Genomic DNA, 15,094 nt, shown 5'->3' with positions numbered 1-15,094 from the left:
GGTCAGGGACTCCCCTCCCTTCCACCCCTGGTTCTTAGTCCAGTGTTCCTCAGTGAAGTTGAGCATTTCACGTGTCCTTGCTCAGCCTATCCAGCGTTAGGCAGTTCCAGCCTGACCAAATGTGTGTGTGCCACGGAGCAAAATCTGGTTATAGCCCCAGGGATCCCAGCTGGAATGGAACTCAAACTGTTCCCACCTGCTGCAACGGGGAATTTCATACCTTACCCCGAGGAGATGGCAAGAGGTGCACAAAACTGATTGCAGAACCATGTGAACATTCAGGTGACATGCAGGGGAAATCTTTTCCACCCCCTGTGACAACCAGAGTGAAGAGATGAGCACTGTGAAGCAGTAACTCATGCACACTGCAAAGCTGCTGGGCAGAGCATCAGCAAACACCAACCCAAACAGCTGAAAGCTCAAATGCTGTTAGCAATCCTGACCAGGATTTTACACTGTGCAGCTCTGGGCTGTCAGTCCTCCCAAAAGAGCATCACTCCAGCTGGAGGAAGGCCTCTGGAAAATAAATTTGGTGTGGTATTCCCATCACCCAAGTATCTTTTTGAGATGAGCAGGAAACTGAGAACAAATCCAGCAGTTGCTGTTGTTATCAGTGTCACAGCTTGCAGGAGCTTTGGGTGGGAGCTTCTCTTGCCAGGTCAGGTACCATTGGTTCTGAGTGTGCTGCACTGCAGTGGCCCAGGACAACCAGCCCTGCTCCCTTTGCTTTCCTTTGCAGTCTCTGCTGGGGGGCTGGCAGAGCAGGGTGTGTGCAGTTAGGGACATTGTTTTGGAAGAGCCTGAGTGAGGGGTGTGGAACTCCAGGGGCTCTTCAAAATGCAGTTTATTGTATACAAAATGCAGTTTATTGTTTACAAAATGCAGTTTATTGTATCCAAGGTGTTACAGCAGCCCAGGGTGGTGGGTGACAGAGCTGTGCCCACAGCTGGCAGCTCCAGCTGCAGGCAGGCCTGGAGACCCTGAGTTTAGGTTACAATGCATTATATACTTTTATTTTAGTTAGAATGCATTTTATACTTTGCTGAGCATCTTCATGCAGTAGAACCAATCTATACCTGAACTATTATCTATGGCCTATCATAACTGCTCCAATTCCCACATCCATGGCACTGCTCTCCAGTCACTCACAGTCAGTACATTGCAGCTCCAGCCAGAAGTTGTTTTTCAGTTTTCTTGCAGTAGGAAATTCTGAGCCCTTTTTTCTCCTTGCCACATTTGCTGACTTGTTTGCCTGTGCTCTCTTTCTGCTTGGTAAAAACATCTTCTTGTTTGGAGTGGGTTTATCCTTTGCTCTTAGCAAAAAGCCATAAAACCCCTTCTAACTCACACACCCTTTGCCTCCTGGGTTAGCCAGTCAGACTGGCTCAGCAATTCTTTCCTTCTATATCAAAACTTGCTTCCATCTCTGTTCCTTCTTCACATTGTACATTCAGAAATCTTTCTGCTAAGCACACATATCTGTGAGACTTTCTTGTCAAACTTTCATCCTTCCCAACAGTTCTGAACGTAACCATACAGTGATTGTCACTGCAGAGCTCCTCAGTGCTGCAGCTCCAGGCACAGCAGCTGGGTCAGTCCCTGCCTGTGCAGTGCTCCTGTGCCCAGAGCTGCCTTTATTCATCCCCTGCAGTCTGTCAGTCCCTGTGCAGTGCTCCTGTGCCCAGAGCTGCCTTTATTCATCCCCTGCAGTCTGTCAGTCCCTGTGCAGTGCTCCTGTGCCCAGAGCTGCCTTTATTCATGCCCTGGGGTCTGTCAGTCCCTGTGCAGTGCTCCTGTGCCCAGAGCTGCCTTTATTCATCCCCCGCAGTCTGTCAGTGGCTCCCACCGGCCCTTCCCTTGCTGCCCGAGCGGCTGCCGGCTGCCGTGGGGATGCAGAGGCAGTTTTCGGGGGGTGTCCGTGCCCGTCCCGGTTTGCGGGGAGCCCGGGTCCGGAGAGCCCCGGTGTGCCCGCGCTGTTCCCGCGCTCTTCCTGCGCTGTTCCCGCGCTGTTCCCGCGCTCTTCCCGCGCTCTTCCCGCGCTGTTCCCGCGCTCTTCCCGTGCAGTGCCCGCCCTTTTCCCGCGCCGTTCCCGCCGCCACCACACGGGGGCGATGTGGAGGCGGCCGGGCCCACTGGTTGGCAGCAAAACACGGACTGGAACACGGGTTTGGAGCGGAGCCTCCATCGGGGGTTCCTGGTGCCGTTAGAACCCAGAGTCCCCCGAACACCGGGTCAGAACCCACAGCACACCGGGTCAGAACCCACAGCACACTGGGTCAGAACCCACAGCACACCGGGTCAGAACCCACAGCACACCGGGTCAGAACCCACAGCACACCGGGCCAATTCCCTTTTTCCCGGCAGTGTTTCTCCTTTCAGTGTCTTTAACTGCTGTGGCACTCACCCCCGGTGTTTGTCTGTGTCCTGTGGCCCTTTCTGGAACATTTTACATTGAGCCCCATGTTCAGCAAATCCCCTCCAGCTGGGACAGGCTCGCTGGCAGGAGCTGGCCCCCTGACTGATGTGTTTAACTCTTCTGTCAGCGTGTGCAAAGCCTGTTTGTGGCTGCAAGCCATCCCCAGATTTGGGTTTTCCTTGTTAATGGGTACAAGGGTCTTGCTATTATGGAAAATCCAGGAATATGATTTCTGCAATGTCCCAAAGTATCTTTTGAGGCTCCTTTTCAGTAGTGGGGCTAGATACAGCATCCAATTTTCTACTGGGTTCATGTGGAATTCCAGCTTGGCCTGCTACCCCCAGGTTCCCAGGAATTCCAGCTCTTTAGAGGGCCTGGGCTCTTAGCTGAGGGCACTTCTATCCCCTCCCCATTTCATCTGCTCTGGATATCCTGTGCTCTTGTTCTTACTGCACTTCCCTGCTCTCCTTGTACCAATTTATTGGTAAATCTGTTCTCCTGCCTGGCTTGTTGGAGTGCAGCTGAAGAGCTGTGTGCTGTGCTGGGTGGGTGCATCAATCCCTGAGGCAGGCAGCTGAAGGGGATTGTGTTCCTTCCCCAGAGGATGCAGGTTTGGGTTTATCTCTCTGGACTGGGATCCCAAACCCATCATTTCTGTGCCCTCGCTCTGAGTGCAGTGCCTGCAGGGGAGCAGTGAGCTCTGCAGTGTCTGGGCCTGCTGCAGGGGTGGTTCTGTGTCAGCATCCAGCCTTTGATCAGCACTGCTGAATGCCAGCTCCTGGATTCCTTTATCACCTGTCAGGCAGGGGAATTGGGAATGCATCCTAGATAGAATGGCCCTTTGTTCTGCATCTTTAATTGCTTCATTTCCCCTCTTTGGCTGCAGGAGGCACAGGGTGCTGTTAGGGACAGGCAAAACTGGACCCTCTTTAAGAGACTGATTTCCCTGCCCTTCCCAGGAGGGTTACTCTGGGGTTTTGTTGGGTCCAAAGGACCAGAGATCCCTGGCTGGTAATTGCAAAGCTTTCCTTTAGGGATGTCATATCCTAAAACATTTTATTCATGGTCTGCCATCACACATGTGTGTGAAGTCATTCCCCAGGTAGCCATAGACACACTTTGGAGGTGTAACAGAGAATACTTTCTCCTTTAAAGCCAGTTAAATGAACTGCTCTGTTTTTAAAACCTAAGTTTAGCTTTTTAGCATCCTTGGGAGTGATTTAGGAGGTCTGAGCTGCAGTGTCAGTTAATGATGTTGGAGGCTGTCCAGGGAAATGTGCAGAAGGTTTCTGTTTTGGGGCAGTGTTGTGGGGTGTGTGTCAGTCAGAAATGCAGCTCCTCTCCCAGGGGAGAGCAGTGAGCTGGTTTGGGGCAGCCAGGAGGGGCCAGAGCAGTGTTAACCCCCAGGGGCAGAATCACTCCACCAGGCAATAGCAGTAACTCCTGTCTGATCCCTGAGCAGGTGCCAGGCAGCAGAGCAGCTCCTGCTGGGGGCCCTGTCCTCTTACCCTCCCCTGGCCCCACAGCTGCCCTGGCCCTGACCCCTCTGCCTGGGTTTGGAAAGCCAGGTGTGTGCCAAGGAAGGCAGGAGCCTCCCTGGAATGGAAAATGCAAACCCCCTCCCTCTGAATCGTTGTAATTTTGAAATTAAGGGGCTCTCAGGCAAAGATAGGGGAGTAGGAATAACAATTCTTTACTTGGAAAATTAAAGAACTGTTTACTTATGTTTTATGTGCAAAAATAAAAATGTGATAATACAAACAAAAAAACCCAAAAAACCCCAAAAAAACACTGCCAGAGTCAGAGCAGGCCCTGTCCCTTGTGTGTCAGGGTGGTGGCACAGTCCCATCCCAGGGTGGCTCAGGGTGGTGGCACAGTCCCATCCCAGGGGGGCTCAGGGTGGTGGCACAGTCCCATCCCAGGGGGGCTCAGGGTGGTGGCACAGTCCCATCCCAGGGGGCTCAGGGTGGTGGCACAGTCCCATCCCAGGGGGCTCAGGGTGGTGGCACAGTCCCATCCCAGGGGGCTCAGGGTGGTGGCACAGTCCCATCCCAGGGTGGCTCAGCCCTCCTGCAGTGCCAGCTGTGGCTCTGCTGGAGCAGGGATCCTGCACAAGGGGGGAGTTTTCCTCTGCAGCTCCAGGGCTGCTGGAGATTGGCCTGCTCTCCCTCTGGGAATGCAGGGCAGCAGAAAGCTGCTCCTCTGGGAATGCAGGGGGCAAAGGCTGCTGGGCTGTTCCCAGGGCAGATTGGATCCAGGGAGGAATGCTTGGCTCCTGCCCTGGGCGGAGCATCTCCCCATGGGATGGTGGAATTTGATCAGCCCTGCAGGGACACTCAGTGGCCAGGGACAGAAGATAATTAATAATTAATGGCCATGGACAGCAGAGATCTCCTGGAGGGAGGATGGGCTGTGGGACAGATAAAGAAGACTGCCCCATGGACAGCAGAGAGCTGCCCAGCTCTGACAGGTAGCAATAGAACACACACCCATCTTACAGCCCAGGACACCTCCCAGCAGGGCCTGTTGTACACCCAGGCTGGGTCCTGCTTGAATTAGTGCTTGCTAAGGATGATGCCAGACACAGGTTCCAGTTCACACCAGGCACACCTGTGTGCAGCTCTGAGCCTCTCAGGAAATGCTCCTTTCCCCACAAGGCAGAGGGATTGGGGAAACACCACCCCAGGGGCAGACACTGGACCCTGGGTGCATTTTAGAGACCTCAAAGGATCCAGCTCAGGCAGGCTGAGCAGGACTCCTGTAAAACACCCACTGCATGTGTGGAGAGAGGTGCAGAGAGGGGTTTGGGGTCTGCAGGAATTCCAGAGTTTCTCTGTCGGGTGGAAGTGTCTTAAATGTGAAAGTGAAAGTGTGGTACCAGAGATGGGTGAGGAGCGAGAGCTGTGGGCCAGGAGCCCCAGGAATGATGGTGGAGTTCTGGAGCCCGTTCACAGCTGCAGGGAGCCCAGCTCCTGCTCTCAGCCCTGAGGAGGAAGAGCAGCCACGCCTGGTGCAGGTCCTGGGACGCTCCTGCCCGGTGGGGTCCCTCAGCACTGTGTTTGCCTTTCAGCTCCGGGGTCAGGAGCCTGGAGGAGGTCTGTCTGCAGGTGACAGACCTGCTGCCTGGCCTCAGGAAGCTGAGGAATCTGCTCCCAGAGCACGGCTGCCTGCTGCTGTCCCCGGGGAACTTCTGGCAGAACGACCGCGAGCGCTTCAATGCCGACCCAGACATCATCAAAACCATCCACCAGCATGAGCCAAAGACCTTGCAGACGTCAGCCACTCTCAAAGGTGAGCCAGGGAAGCTGAGAGCTGCCTCCAGCTCCATTGTTATTCCATCCTCACGGATTCCTGCCCCTGGATTGCTGATAGTGCCAGTTTGGGCAGTATTTTTTCATTCTCATCAGCCAAAGCTGCCCAGTCTTTGTTGTCTCTGATTTCATGTTGTATTTGAGCCCTGATCTGTATTTGTGAGAAGTGAAGAAATCACTCAGTCAGGCTTCTTTCTGCAGGTGAAAATAGCAGGGTTTTGTTCCTCCCACTCTACACGTGCTCCAGCCTGGCTTCTCCCTCTGTCACACTCCAGGCTGCCTCATTGTCACAGATAAATCACCATTCATCCTGCTCCCTTGGTGTTCCAGTCCTTGCACACAGCCCGAGCTGACAATGGATATATAAAACTATTTTTACCTCTGAGTTACAAAGAAGCTGTGTGACCACGTGAGGGATCATTAGTGGTTCCATAGTGCCAGAGGAAATGCTGCTTTGAACACAGGCTGGATCCTTTGGTTGGAAAGGAACCTCAGGGATCTGGCAGCGTGTGATGAACTGTGCTGCATGTCTGAAAAGGGGCTTGTAACCCCAAAGGAAGTTTGCTTTAAAGGCTGTCTTTAAGCACCCAGAGTGTTGATTTATTAAAAAAATATGGATATTGATCTGGTATGGATATCCAACTGTGAGGGACAAAAACTCTAACAGTTTAAAGTTAAAAGTGTTTGTTTATTGTGGGGTAGCTCCCAAATACACACCCAATTTACAGGTGATTTCAGAGCCCTGTTATCTATACAGGTATTGAACACCCAAAATACAAATGCATATTGATAACTTTGGCACATCCCATTCCCAATAGGGATATTGATCTGGTATGGATATCCAAAAACTCTCTAACAGTTTAGAGTTAGAAAGTGTATGTTTATTTTGGGATAGCTCCCAAATACACACCCAATTTACAGGTGATTACAGAGCCCTGTTATCTATACAGGTATTGAATACCCAAAATACAAATGCATATTGGTACCTTTGGTACATCCATTCCCAATATGGATATTGATCTGGTACCAATATCCAAAAACTCTCTAACAGTTTAGAGTTAGAAAGTGTATGTTTATTTTGGGATAGCTCCCAAACACACACCCAATTTACAGGTGATTTCAGAGTCCTTTCAAATTAGTTCAAAAGCTATTAAGCATGAGTAGTTTGTCCCTCGATGGTCCCTTTCATGGAGAGGGGTCCCAAAATGAGGAAGTAAATGAAGTCTTCCTCATTCTGACCTTTCCACCTTTTCAATGCAAATCTGACAAATGAACCCTTGGTGGAACTCTCATTCCCTGCCTTCAGTTGGGTTCAGAGCAGAGGAGGCCCACAGTTGTCTTATGTTCCTAAAGCCATTTATCAATTTCTGTATTCTTGATTACAAGCCCAGCTCACCAAACATTGCACTGACAAGCAATCAATTATTAGTTAAATACCAACTCTTAACTTCATCAAGGCCTGCCCATTTATTTTGATTAGCTCTAATAAAGCTTATCCCTAATTAAAATCTTAGCTCCTCTAAAATCTCTAAATTCCCTAAAGTTTCTGTCTCAGTGTGAGCTGTCTGTGGTTGGAGCCTGCTCCAGGTGTGATGGGCACAGTATGCCCTGTGGGATGAGAGCACCATTCCTGCTGGAGCTGCTGGCAGGGGGCAGCTGTGTGGGTGCTGTCCCTGATGTGCCCTGTCCCTGCAGACCTGCTCTTCGGGCTGCCTGGCAGGTACAGCGGGGTCAGTCTGTCCGGCCGGCGCCGCGTGGTGTCCTACACCGTCACCCTGGGGCTGCAGCGCTACGACTCCAGGTGAGCCTGCTCCAGCACAGCTCTGCTGCTTCCCCTCCTGACGGCTCCTGCCCTCCATTCCCTTCTGGTGTGAAGTATCCCACATCCCTGAGGGTGCTTTTCTGGGGAGGAAACGTGCTGTGTTCTATGGAAATGAAGTACTTCCTGGTTCTCAGCTCCCTTCAGGAGCAGGGTCTGGGGCGTGCAGAGCTGCCAGGGGCAGTTCCTGTGGCACCCAGGCTCTGGTTTGAGCCAGGTCCTCCTACACAGGCTGCTTTCCTTTCCAGTAAGCACTGCTGGAAACACTTTGGCAGTGCTGGCCAAACTGGCGTGGATTGGGTGGATCTGAGGGCTCTGAGCTGCACAGAATTCCCCAAGGGATGCCTGGGAGGATTTGGCAGCACAGGAGTTTAAATTTGCTCTTCCAGAGCATTGAGCCCTCAGGGCCATTGTGTGGCACCTTCCATCAGCCATTTTTTCACACAGAATTCTGTAATTCTGGGAAATTCTGGGAGTGTTTGAGGCCGTGGCCGTTCTGTCCCACAGCCCCAGGCTGTGGTTAAGGAGCCTTTGCTCTGAGCAAAGCTTTGGTGGGTCAGCCCAGCAGACCTTGGTAGAAATCAGGGTCTGGGGGGTTGTGGCCAGCAAGGAGCAGGTTTGGGAGCAAGGTCTGGAGAGGGCCATGCTCTGCTGCTGCAGGTGAGCCCTGGAGCTCCCTGTGGCTGTGCTGCTGCAGGAGCTGCCAGCTCTGCTCTGTGGCCAAGGTCAGTGACGTGCTGCTGTGCTGGTGCTGCCAATGGTGCAGGTGGGACCTGCCTGGGCTTGGCTGGCCCTGCTGCTGAACCAAACAGTGACAACTGTGGTGTTTCACCCCAGGGACACTTTTGGCCATGGCTGGGTGGTGTTTCACCCCGGGGACACTTTTGGCCATGGCTGGGTGGTGTTTCACCCCACAGACACTTTTGGCCATGGCTGGGTGCTCCAGCTGGCACGTGGGGCCAAGTCCAGGCCTGCAGGAGCTCTGGTGGTGCTGGGATGGAGCTTCCCCCCATATCAGGGTCTGCTCCTCAGGTTTCCCTCTGTGGAGAAGCTTTAGGGCCACGGTGAAGGAAAGGAGTGGGTTCTGATGGAGGGTTTGGATCCAGAGCTCTGTTCTGGCCCACAGCCTCTGAACCCAGCCCCAGCTCCAGCAGAACTCCTGAGCCCGTGGGTGCTGCTCCTTTTAACCCCGGGGAGAGGGCAGGGAAGGGGCAGGGAGCCACCAGCCAGGGACAGGAGGGGAGGTCTCAAGGGACAAAGGACACCTGGATGGCCCAGTGCCCCCGGGGGTGGAGGGCATCCTTTGGATCTGCCAATCACTGGAACCTTCTGGAATGCCAGGGCTGACAGACAGTGCTGGGAGGGGAAAGGAGAGGTGGGTGACACACCTGGGAGGGAATTTCAGGGGAGGGACCCGAGGTGAGCCCTGCAGTGACACAGCCCTGCTGCTGTCCCCAGGTTCCTGAGCAGCCTGCGCTCGCGGCTGAAGCTGCTGCACCCCAGCCCCAACTGCAGCCTGCGGGAGGAGAGCGTGGTGCACGTGCACTTCAAGGAGGAGATCGGCATCGCCGAGCTGATCCCGCTCGTCACCACCTACATCATCCTCTTCGCCTACATCTACTTCTCCACACGTAGGTGGGGGCCCTGGGCTGGGCTCGGCCTGCAGGGGATGTCTGTAACATCAGGAGAGGTGGGGGGGGGGGTTCTGCCCTGCCTGTCGTGGACAGGGTTAAAAGCTTTTCCCTGGTTCCTGCTCATTTGCCCCTCTCAGCCAGGGCGGGGTTATTCCTTGTGATCCACCTCCCAGCTGGAGGTGTTTCCCCATCTCTGCAAGTGTCCAAGGCCTGGGGTGGTGGAAGGTGTCCCTTTCCATGGCAGGGGCTGGATTGGGACAGTCTTTAAAGTCACTTCCAACCCAAACTATTCCATGGTTCTTTGATATCTTTCACGTTCTTTGCTCTCGGGCACCCTTAGATGCCCCAGCAATGCCTTTTTTCCCAGTTTGTTTCATCCATTATCAGACAGATCATGTTCTGAGCTGGTGGGTTTAGCCCTCTCTGGCCACATTTCAGTTTGGTCCTTCCCCCCTCGGTGCAGTGCTGGGACTGGTGTGAGCTGTGAGCAGAATTGTCCCTGTCCCACCTGTCCTGGGAGGCTGTGGGGGCTGCACTTCAGCTTTCCTGGATCTCTGCCCAGGAAACAGGCATGTTCCCAGTTCCCCAAGCTACTTGGGCAGATCCAGATTGCTGGCCTACAAATGGCAGAAAACATGGGTTCTGCCTTCTCTGAAACAAGTTTTTCTCAAAATATTATTTTTGTTAAAAATTCACCTTTTGGGTTCTGCATTCTGATCCAAAAAACCAAAAATGTGTCAAATTTTAAAATTTCTGCATTTCAGACACTGCAGTAGCTTCATTTCAGACACTGCAGTACCTTCCCTCTGGGCTGGGGTGCCCTGTGACCTGCTGGGGCCGAGCGTGCTGTCCCCTCTGTGTCCGTCTGTCCCTGTCCGTGTGTCCCTCCCGTCTGCTGTCCCTGCTGACCCGGTGGGGCTGTTTTGCAGGCAAGATCGACATGGTGAAGTCCAAGTGGGGCCTGGCTCTGGCAGCAGTGGTGACAGTGCTCAGCTCCCTGCTCATGTCCGTGGGGCTCTGCACCCTCTTCGGCCTCACGCCCACGCTCAACGGCGGGTACGTGCCAGCCCTGCCAGGGGCACACCTGGGCACCTCTGTGTGCTGGGGAACGTGCCAGCCCTGCTAGGGGCACACCTCTGTGTGCTGGGGAACGTGCCAGCCCTGCCAGGGGCACACCTCTGTGTGCTGGGGAATGTGCCAGCCCTGCCAGGGGCACACCTCTGTGTGCTGGGGAACGTGCCAGCCCTGCCAGGGGCACACCTCTGTGTGCTGGGGAATGTGCCAGCCCTGCCAGGGGCACACCTCTGTGTGCTGGGGAATGTGCCAGCCCTGCCAGGGGCACACCTCTGTGTGCTGGGGAATGTGCCAGCCCTGCCAGGGGCACACCTGGGCACCTCTGTGTGCTGGGGAACGTGCCAGCCCTGCCAGGGGCACACCTCTGTGTGCTGGGGAATGTGCCAGCCCTGCCAGGGGCACACCTCTGTGTGCTGGGTAATGAACTCTGCCAGGGGCACACCAAGACACCTCTGAGTTCTGGGGAATGAACTCCTGTGCCAGGGGCACACCAAGACACCTCTGTGTGCTGGGGAACAAGCTCCTGTGCCAGGGGCACACCTCTGTGTGCTGGGGAACAAGCTCCTGTGCCAGGGGCACACCAGGGCACCTCTGTGTGCTGGGGAACAAGCTCCTGTGCCAGGGCCTGCAGTGCCTCCCTGGCATTCAGCAGCCCAAGACAGGCAATGCCAAGTCCTGGTGGCTGGGCTGGAACCCCTCTGTCCCACCGTTGGACCCTGCTCATCTCCCTGTAACCCTGCAGGTCTCTTTCCTTTGGCCCTTGCCATTGGACAGTTTCCAAAACCCCTGACCCCTTTATAAAGAGCTGATTTAGCCCAGCTCAGGAGAAGAGCTGTGCCTGGGAACCTTCACAGAAGAGTCCATAAAGACATGGCTGTGGAACCCCACAGAGCCTTCTCCTCCCCCCTGGGCCTGCCTGCCTGGGCACAGGGCGAGCTGAGAGCTGGAATCACGGTGAGCTGATAAGAGCTGACCCCACTTCAGTTTGCTAAGGCTGCCTGTGGCTGAGACCTGCTGGGAGCTCAGACAGGCCGTGCCCAGCAGGGCTGAGCTCTGCAGACCCCCCTGCAGCCCCCTGGGGACACCCCAAACCAGCAAAGGCCACGTTCCTGTGGGGCTGGACACACTCCTGGCAGGGGCACTGTCCAGATTGCAGGCAGCCCCCACGAGGGGAGAGATGAGTGAATCTGACTCCCTGTTCTTAGAAGGCTGATCTGTTATTCTACTGTATTACATTATATTAGACCATACTAAAGAACAGAGGAAGGATAGAGACAGGAGGCTTCTGAGAATGAATAGTGCAGACTCGTGACTCTCTCTGCCAGAGTCCCAACACAGTGGCTGGGATTGGTCATTAAGTTAAAACAATTCCCATGACACCAATCAAGCAATCACCTGTGGGTGAACAATCCCCAACCACATTCCAAAGCAGCAAAACCCAGGAGAAGCAATCAGATAATTATTGTTTTCCTTTTTCTCTGAGGCTTCTCAGCTTCCCAGGAGAAGAAATCCCGGTGAAGGGATTTTTCAGAAGATGTGGCAGTCAGGTCACCACCAGGTGCTCTTCAGGGCTGCAGGGGATGTGCTCCTCTGCTGGGCAGTCCCCCTGGAGGTTCCTTTCTGCTGAGCAGTTGGCTCTGTGCCTGAAGCAGGAGGAGGTGCTGGGATAACACTGGGTTGTTATTCCTGGAGCTGAGCAGACTCTCCCACAGCAGCTCCATTCTGTCTGCTCTGAGATTCCCACCCCCAAGGAGCTCATCTCCCATCTCTGTCCTGTGCTGGAGGGCTCACAAGGATGAGCTGAAAATGCTTTAGTTAAAGGCAGGCCTGAGCTGTTCTTGCTGAATTTTGGATTCTTGGGCATGAGCAAGAAGCTGCCCACGAGAGGCTCATCCGTGCTGGTGTTTTTTCACTCAGTGTGAGCATTCACTGACATTCCCCCCTCCCAGTGTCTGAGGGAGCCTGCAGGGAAGCTGGAGAGGGATTCTTCATCAGCAACTGCAGTGATAGGACAAGGAGCAATGGTTCAAACTGAGAGGGCAAATTTAGGTGAGATAGACAGAAGAAATCCTTCCTGTGAGGGTGGTGAGGGACTGGAATGGATTTCCAGAGAGGCCGTGGTTGTCCCGTCCCTGGCAGTGTCCAAGGGCAGGTTGGACAGGGCTGGGAGCAGCCTGGGACAGTGGGAAGTGTCCCTGCCATGGCAGGAGAGGATGGCATGGTCCTTAGAGGAGGTGGGACAGGCTCCCTGCCCCTCCCTGGTGAGTGACCACCCACCCCCCAGTCCCTCCCAGGCGTTCCAGGCCATCTCTGTTGCTGTACCCAGTGCTGGAGAGCAGAGGGCTCTGTCCCTGGGAAGCACCAGGATTAATTTAGTGATGCTCCACAAGGGGCATTTCCCAGGAATTCCTGCAGCTTTGCAAAACCGGTGATTGCTGCCCAAGGCAGAGGAAACACAAACCTTTCCCTTGAGCAGTGTGACACAAGGGAAGGGATGGGGGCACAGGGTGCTGGCTCCTCACCTCAGCTCCCAGGGCTGTGTTTGCTCCAAACGTGCCTCTTTCCCTCCTTTTTCCCCATGGATCCCCTCCTCAGCTGTGCCCCTGTTTCCTCAGAGAGATATTCCCATACCTGGTGGTGGTGATTGGCCTGGAGAACGTGCTGGTGCTCACCAAGTCCGTGGTGTCCACGCCCGTGGACCTGGAGGTGAAACTGCGCATCGCCCAAGGTGGGGTCCTGCTCTGGGGCTGGGACAGGGACAGCTGGGACAGGGACAGGTGGGACAGGGACAGCTGGGACAGGGACAGGTGGGAGAGCAGGGGCTGGGAATGGCCTCACTCAGGTCTGGGAAGGAAACAAGGTGACTTGTACAGCCTTTTGGTGTGAATTCCAGAAACATAATGCTGTTGTTGTGGGCACTGCTTTTTGGGATTGTTGACTGAAACAGGCTAAATAAATGTAAAAAATATTGGTAAGGGAGAGCTGGATCTCCTGGTGTGGGTACTGAGCACCTTCCTCAGGTCATGGACACCAGAAGTGCAGAACACAGGTCCTACAAAATTCCCCTGAATGTGTGACAAAATTATATTTTCCATTCCATGAATGCTCTGTGCCTGTGGAAGGATTTGAGTGTGCTCACACCATGGATAAATATGATTTGCAATCTTCAGAGCTGTTTCTAAAGATCAGGGAGAAGACATTATAGAGTGATGCTGATTTTAGTTTTAAAAATACAAGTGGTTTGGATCCTAGATGGGAAACAGGACTCAGAGCTCTGGTGGGCCTCTGCACTTGGGAATTTCAGCCTGGAAGGGCCTTTTGGGCCTGTTGCCCGTAGATTCCTGGTTTTAAAGAGGGGAAGTGCTGCTCCTTTTGCTGTGTTCATGTCTGGCACAGTGAAGAGGCTCCCCTGACCTGCCCTTGCCCTTCCCCAGGCCTGAGCAATGAGAGCTGGTCCATCATGAAGAACATGGCCACGGAGCTGGGGATCATCCTCATCGGGTACTTCACCCTGGTCCCGGCCATCCAGGTGAGAGGGGCTGCCCTGGGCTGCCAGCACAGAGCCTGGCCTCTGCAGGGAGGCTCTGGGCAGCAGGCTCAGAGTCAGGCAATTGGCTGGGCTGGAAAAGCCTTGGAGACCATCAAATCCAACTGCTCCCAGCACTGCCAAGGCCACCACTCACCCATGTCTCCAGTGCCACAGCCACACATCCCTCCAGGCACGGGGACTGCACCCTGCCCTGGGCAGTTCCAATACCTAACAGCCCCTTCTGGGGAAGAAATTTCCCCTAATTTCTAATCTACATCTCCCCAGGCACAACCTGAGGCCTTTCCCTCTCATCCTGTCCCTTGTTCCCTGGGAGCAGAGATGGACTGTGGCCAAAAAGAGCCAAGGATGTGAATTAGAATGAATGCCTTGGGTTCTCTCCTGGGCTCCCCCAGCCCTGAGCTCTGAGCCAGCCCAAGAGGAGGATCAGGGGGTTTGTCAGGGGGGCACTGCTGGCCTCCCTCGCTCTGAGGTGCAGGGGGAGCTCATCCCTGTCTCACCCACAGGAGTTCTGCCTCTTTGCCGTGGTGGGGCTGGTGTCAGACTTCTTCCTGCAGATGTTCTTCTTCACCACCGTGCTGTCCATCGACATCCGCCGCATGGAGGTGGGCAGGGGGCACGGCCCGGGGGAGGAGGGGGGCACAGCCCCGCCACCCCACCCTGAGAGAGGAAAAGGGGTGGTGAATCATGGACTCCCTGAGCTTGGAAAGGCCTTCAACCACCCCCCAGCACCTCCACTGTCCCTGTCCCCGAGTGCCACATCCACGTGGCTGTTAAATCCCCCCTGGGATGGGGACTCCCCCTCTGTTCTGGGCAGCTGGGCCAGGGCTGGACAGCCCATTCCAGGAAGAAATTTTTCCTAATATTTAACCTAAACTTCCCCACGTCAGCTTGAGGCTGTTTCCTCTCATCCCGAGCTGTTACAGTTCTGGTTCTGTACTTGTTTGGTTACACACGTGGGGAACAGAGCACTTGAGGGAAAGGACACTCTTAGGAAGGACGTGGAGCTGTGGGAGCAAACCCAGAGGAGGCATCAGATTGATCAGAGGATGGAGCAGCTCTGCTGTGAGGAAAGGCTGGGAGAATTGGGATTGCACAGCCTGGGGAAGGAAAGCTTTGAGACCTGCTTGTGGCCTTCCGGGACCTGAAGGGAGCCCACAAGAAAGATGGGGAGAGACATTGGACAGGTTAAGGGGAAATGTCTTCAAACTGACAGAGAGAAGGTTTGCACTGGACATTAGGAAGAGCTCTGTGAGGGCGGGCAGGCCCTGGCACAGGGTGCCCAGAGCAGCT

The 15,094-nt window shown here is 54.5% G+C and overlaps 1 protein-coding gene across 3 annotated transcripts in view; it reads left to right on the top strand.

The window, feature by feature from the left end:
• Nucleotides 1-15,094, top strand: part of SCAP (SREBF chaperone) — a 56,212-nt gene that overhangs the window by 29,182 nt on the left and 11,936 nt on the right. For all 3 annotated transcript variants that reach the window (XM_050970906.1, XM_050970905.1, XM_050970907.1), the window contains exons 5-11: nt 5,487-5,707; nt 7,423-7,528; nt 9,005-9,177; nt 10,110-10,236; nt 12,870-12,982; nt 13,689-13,783; nt 14,308-14,406. In XM_050970906.1, the coding sequence (XP_050826863.1) occupies nt 5,487-5,707; nt 7,423-7,528; nt 9,005-9,177; nt 10,110-10,236; nt 12,870-12,982; nt 13,689-13,783; nt 14,308-14,406 (934 nt within the window). The remainder of the gene's footprint in view (nt 1-5,486; nt 5,708-7,422; nt 7,529-9,004; nt 9,178-10,109; nt 10,237-12,869; nt 12,983-13,688; nt 13,784-14,307; nt 14,407-15,094) is intronic.

The sequence above is a fragment of the Serinus canaria genome, chromosome 2 (assembly GCF_022539315.1).
Source record: "Serinus canaria isolate serCan28SL12 chromosome 2, serCan2020, whole genome shotgun sequence".
In the NCBI taxonomy this organism is placed as follows: domain Eukaryota; kingdom Metazoa; phylum Chordata; class Aves; order Passeriformes; family Fringillidae; genus Serinus; species Serinus canaria.
This window is presented reverse-complemented; position numbering and strand designations above follow the sequence as displayed.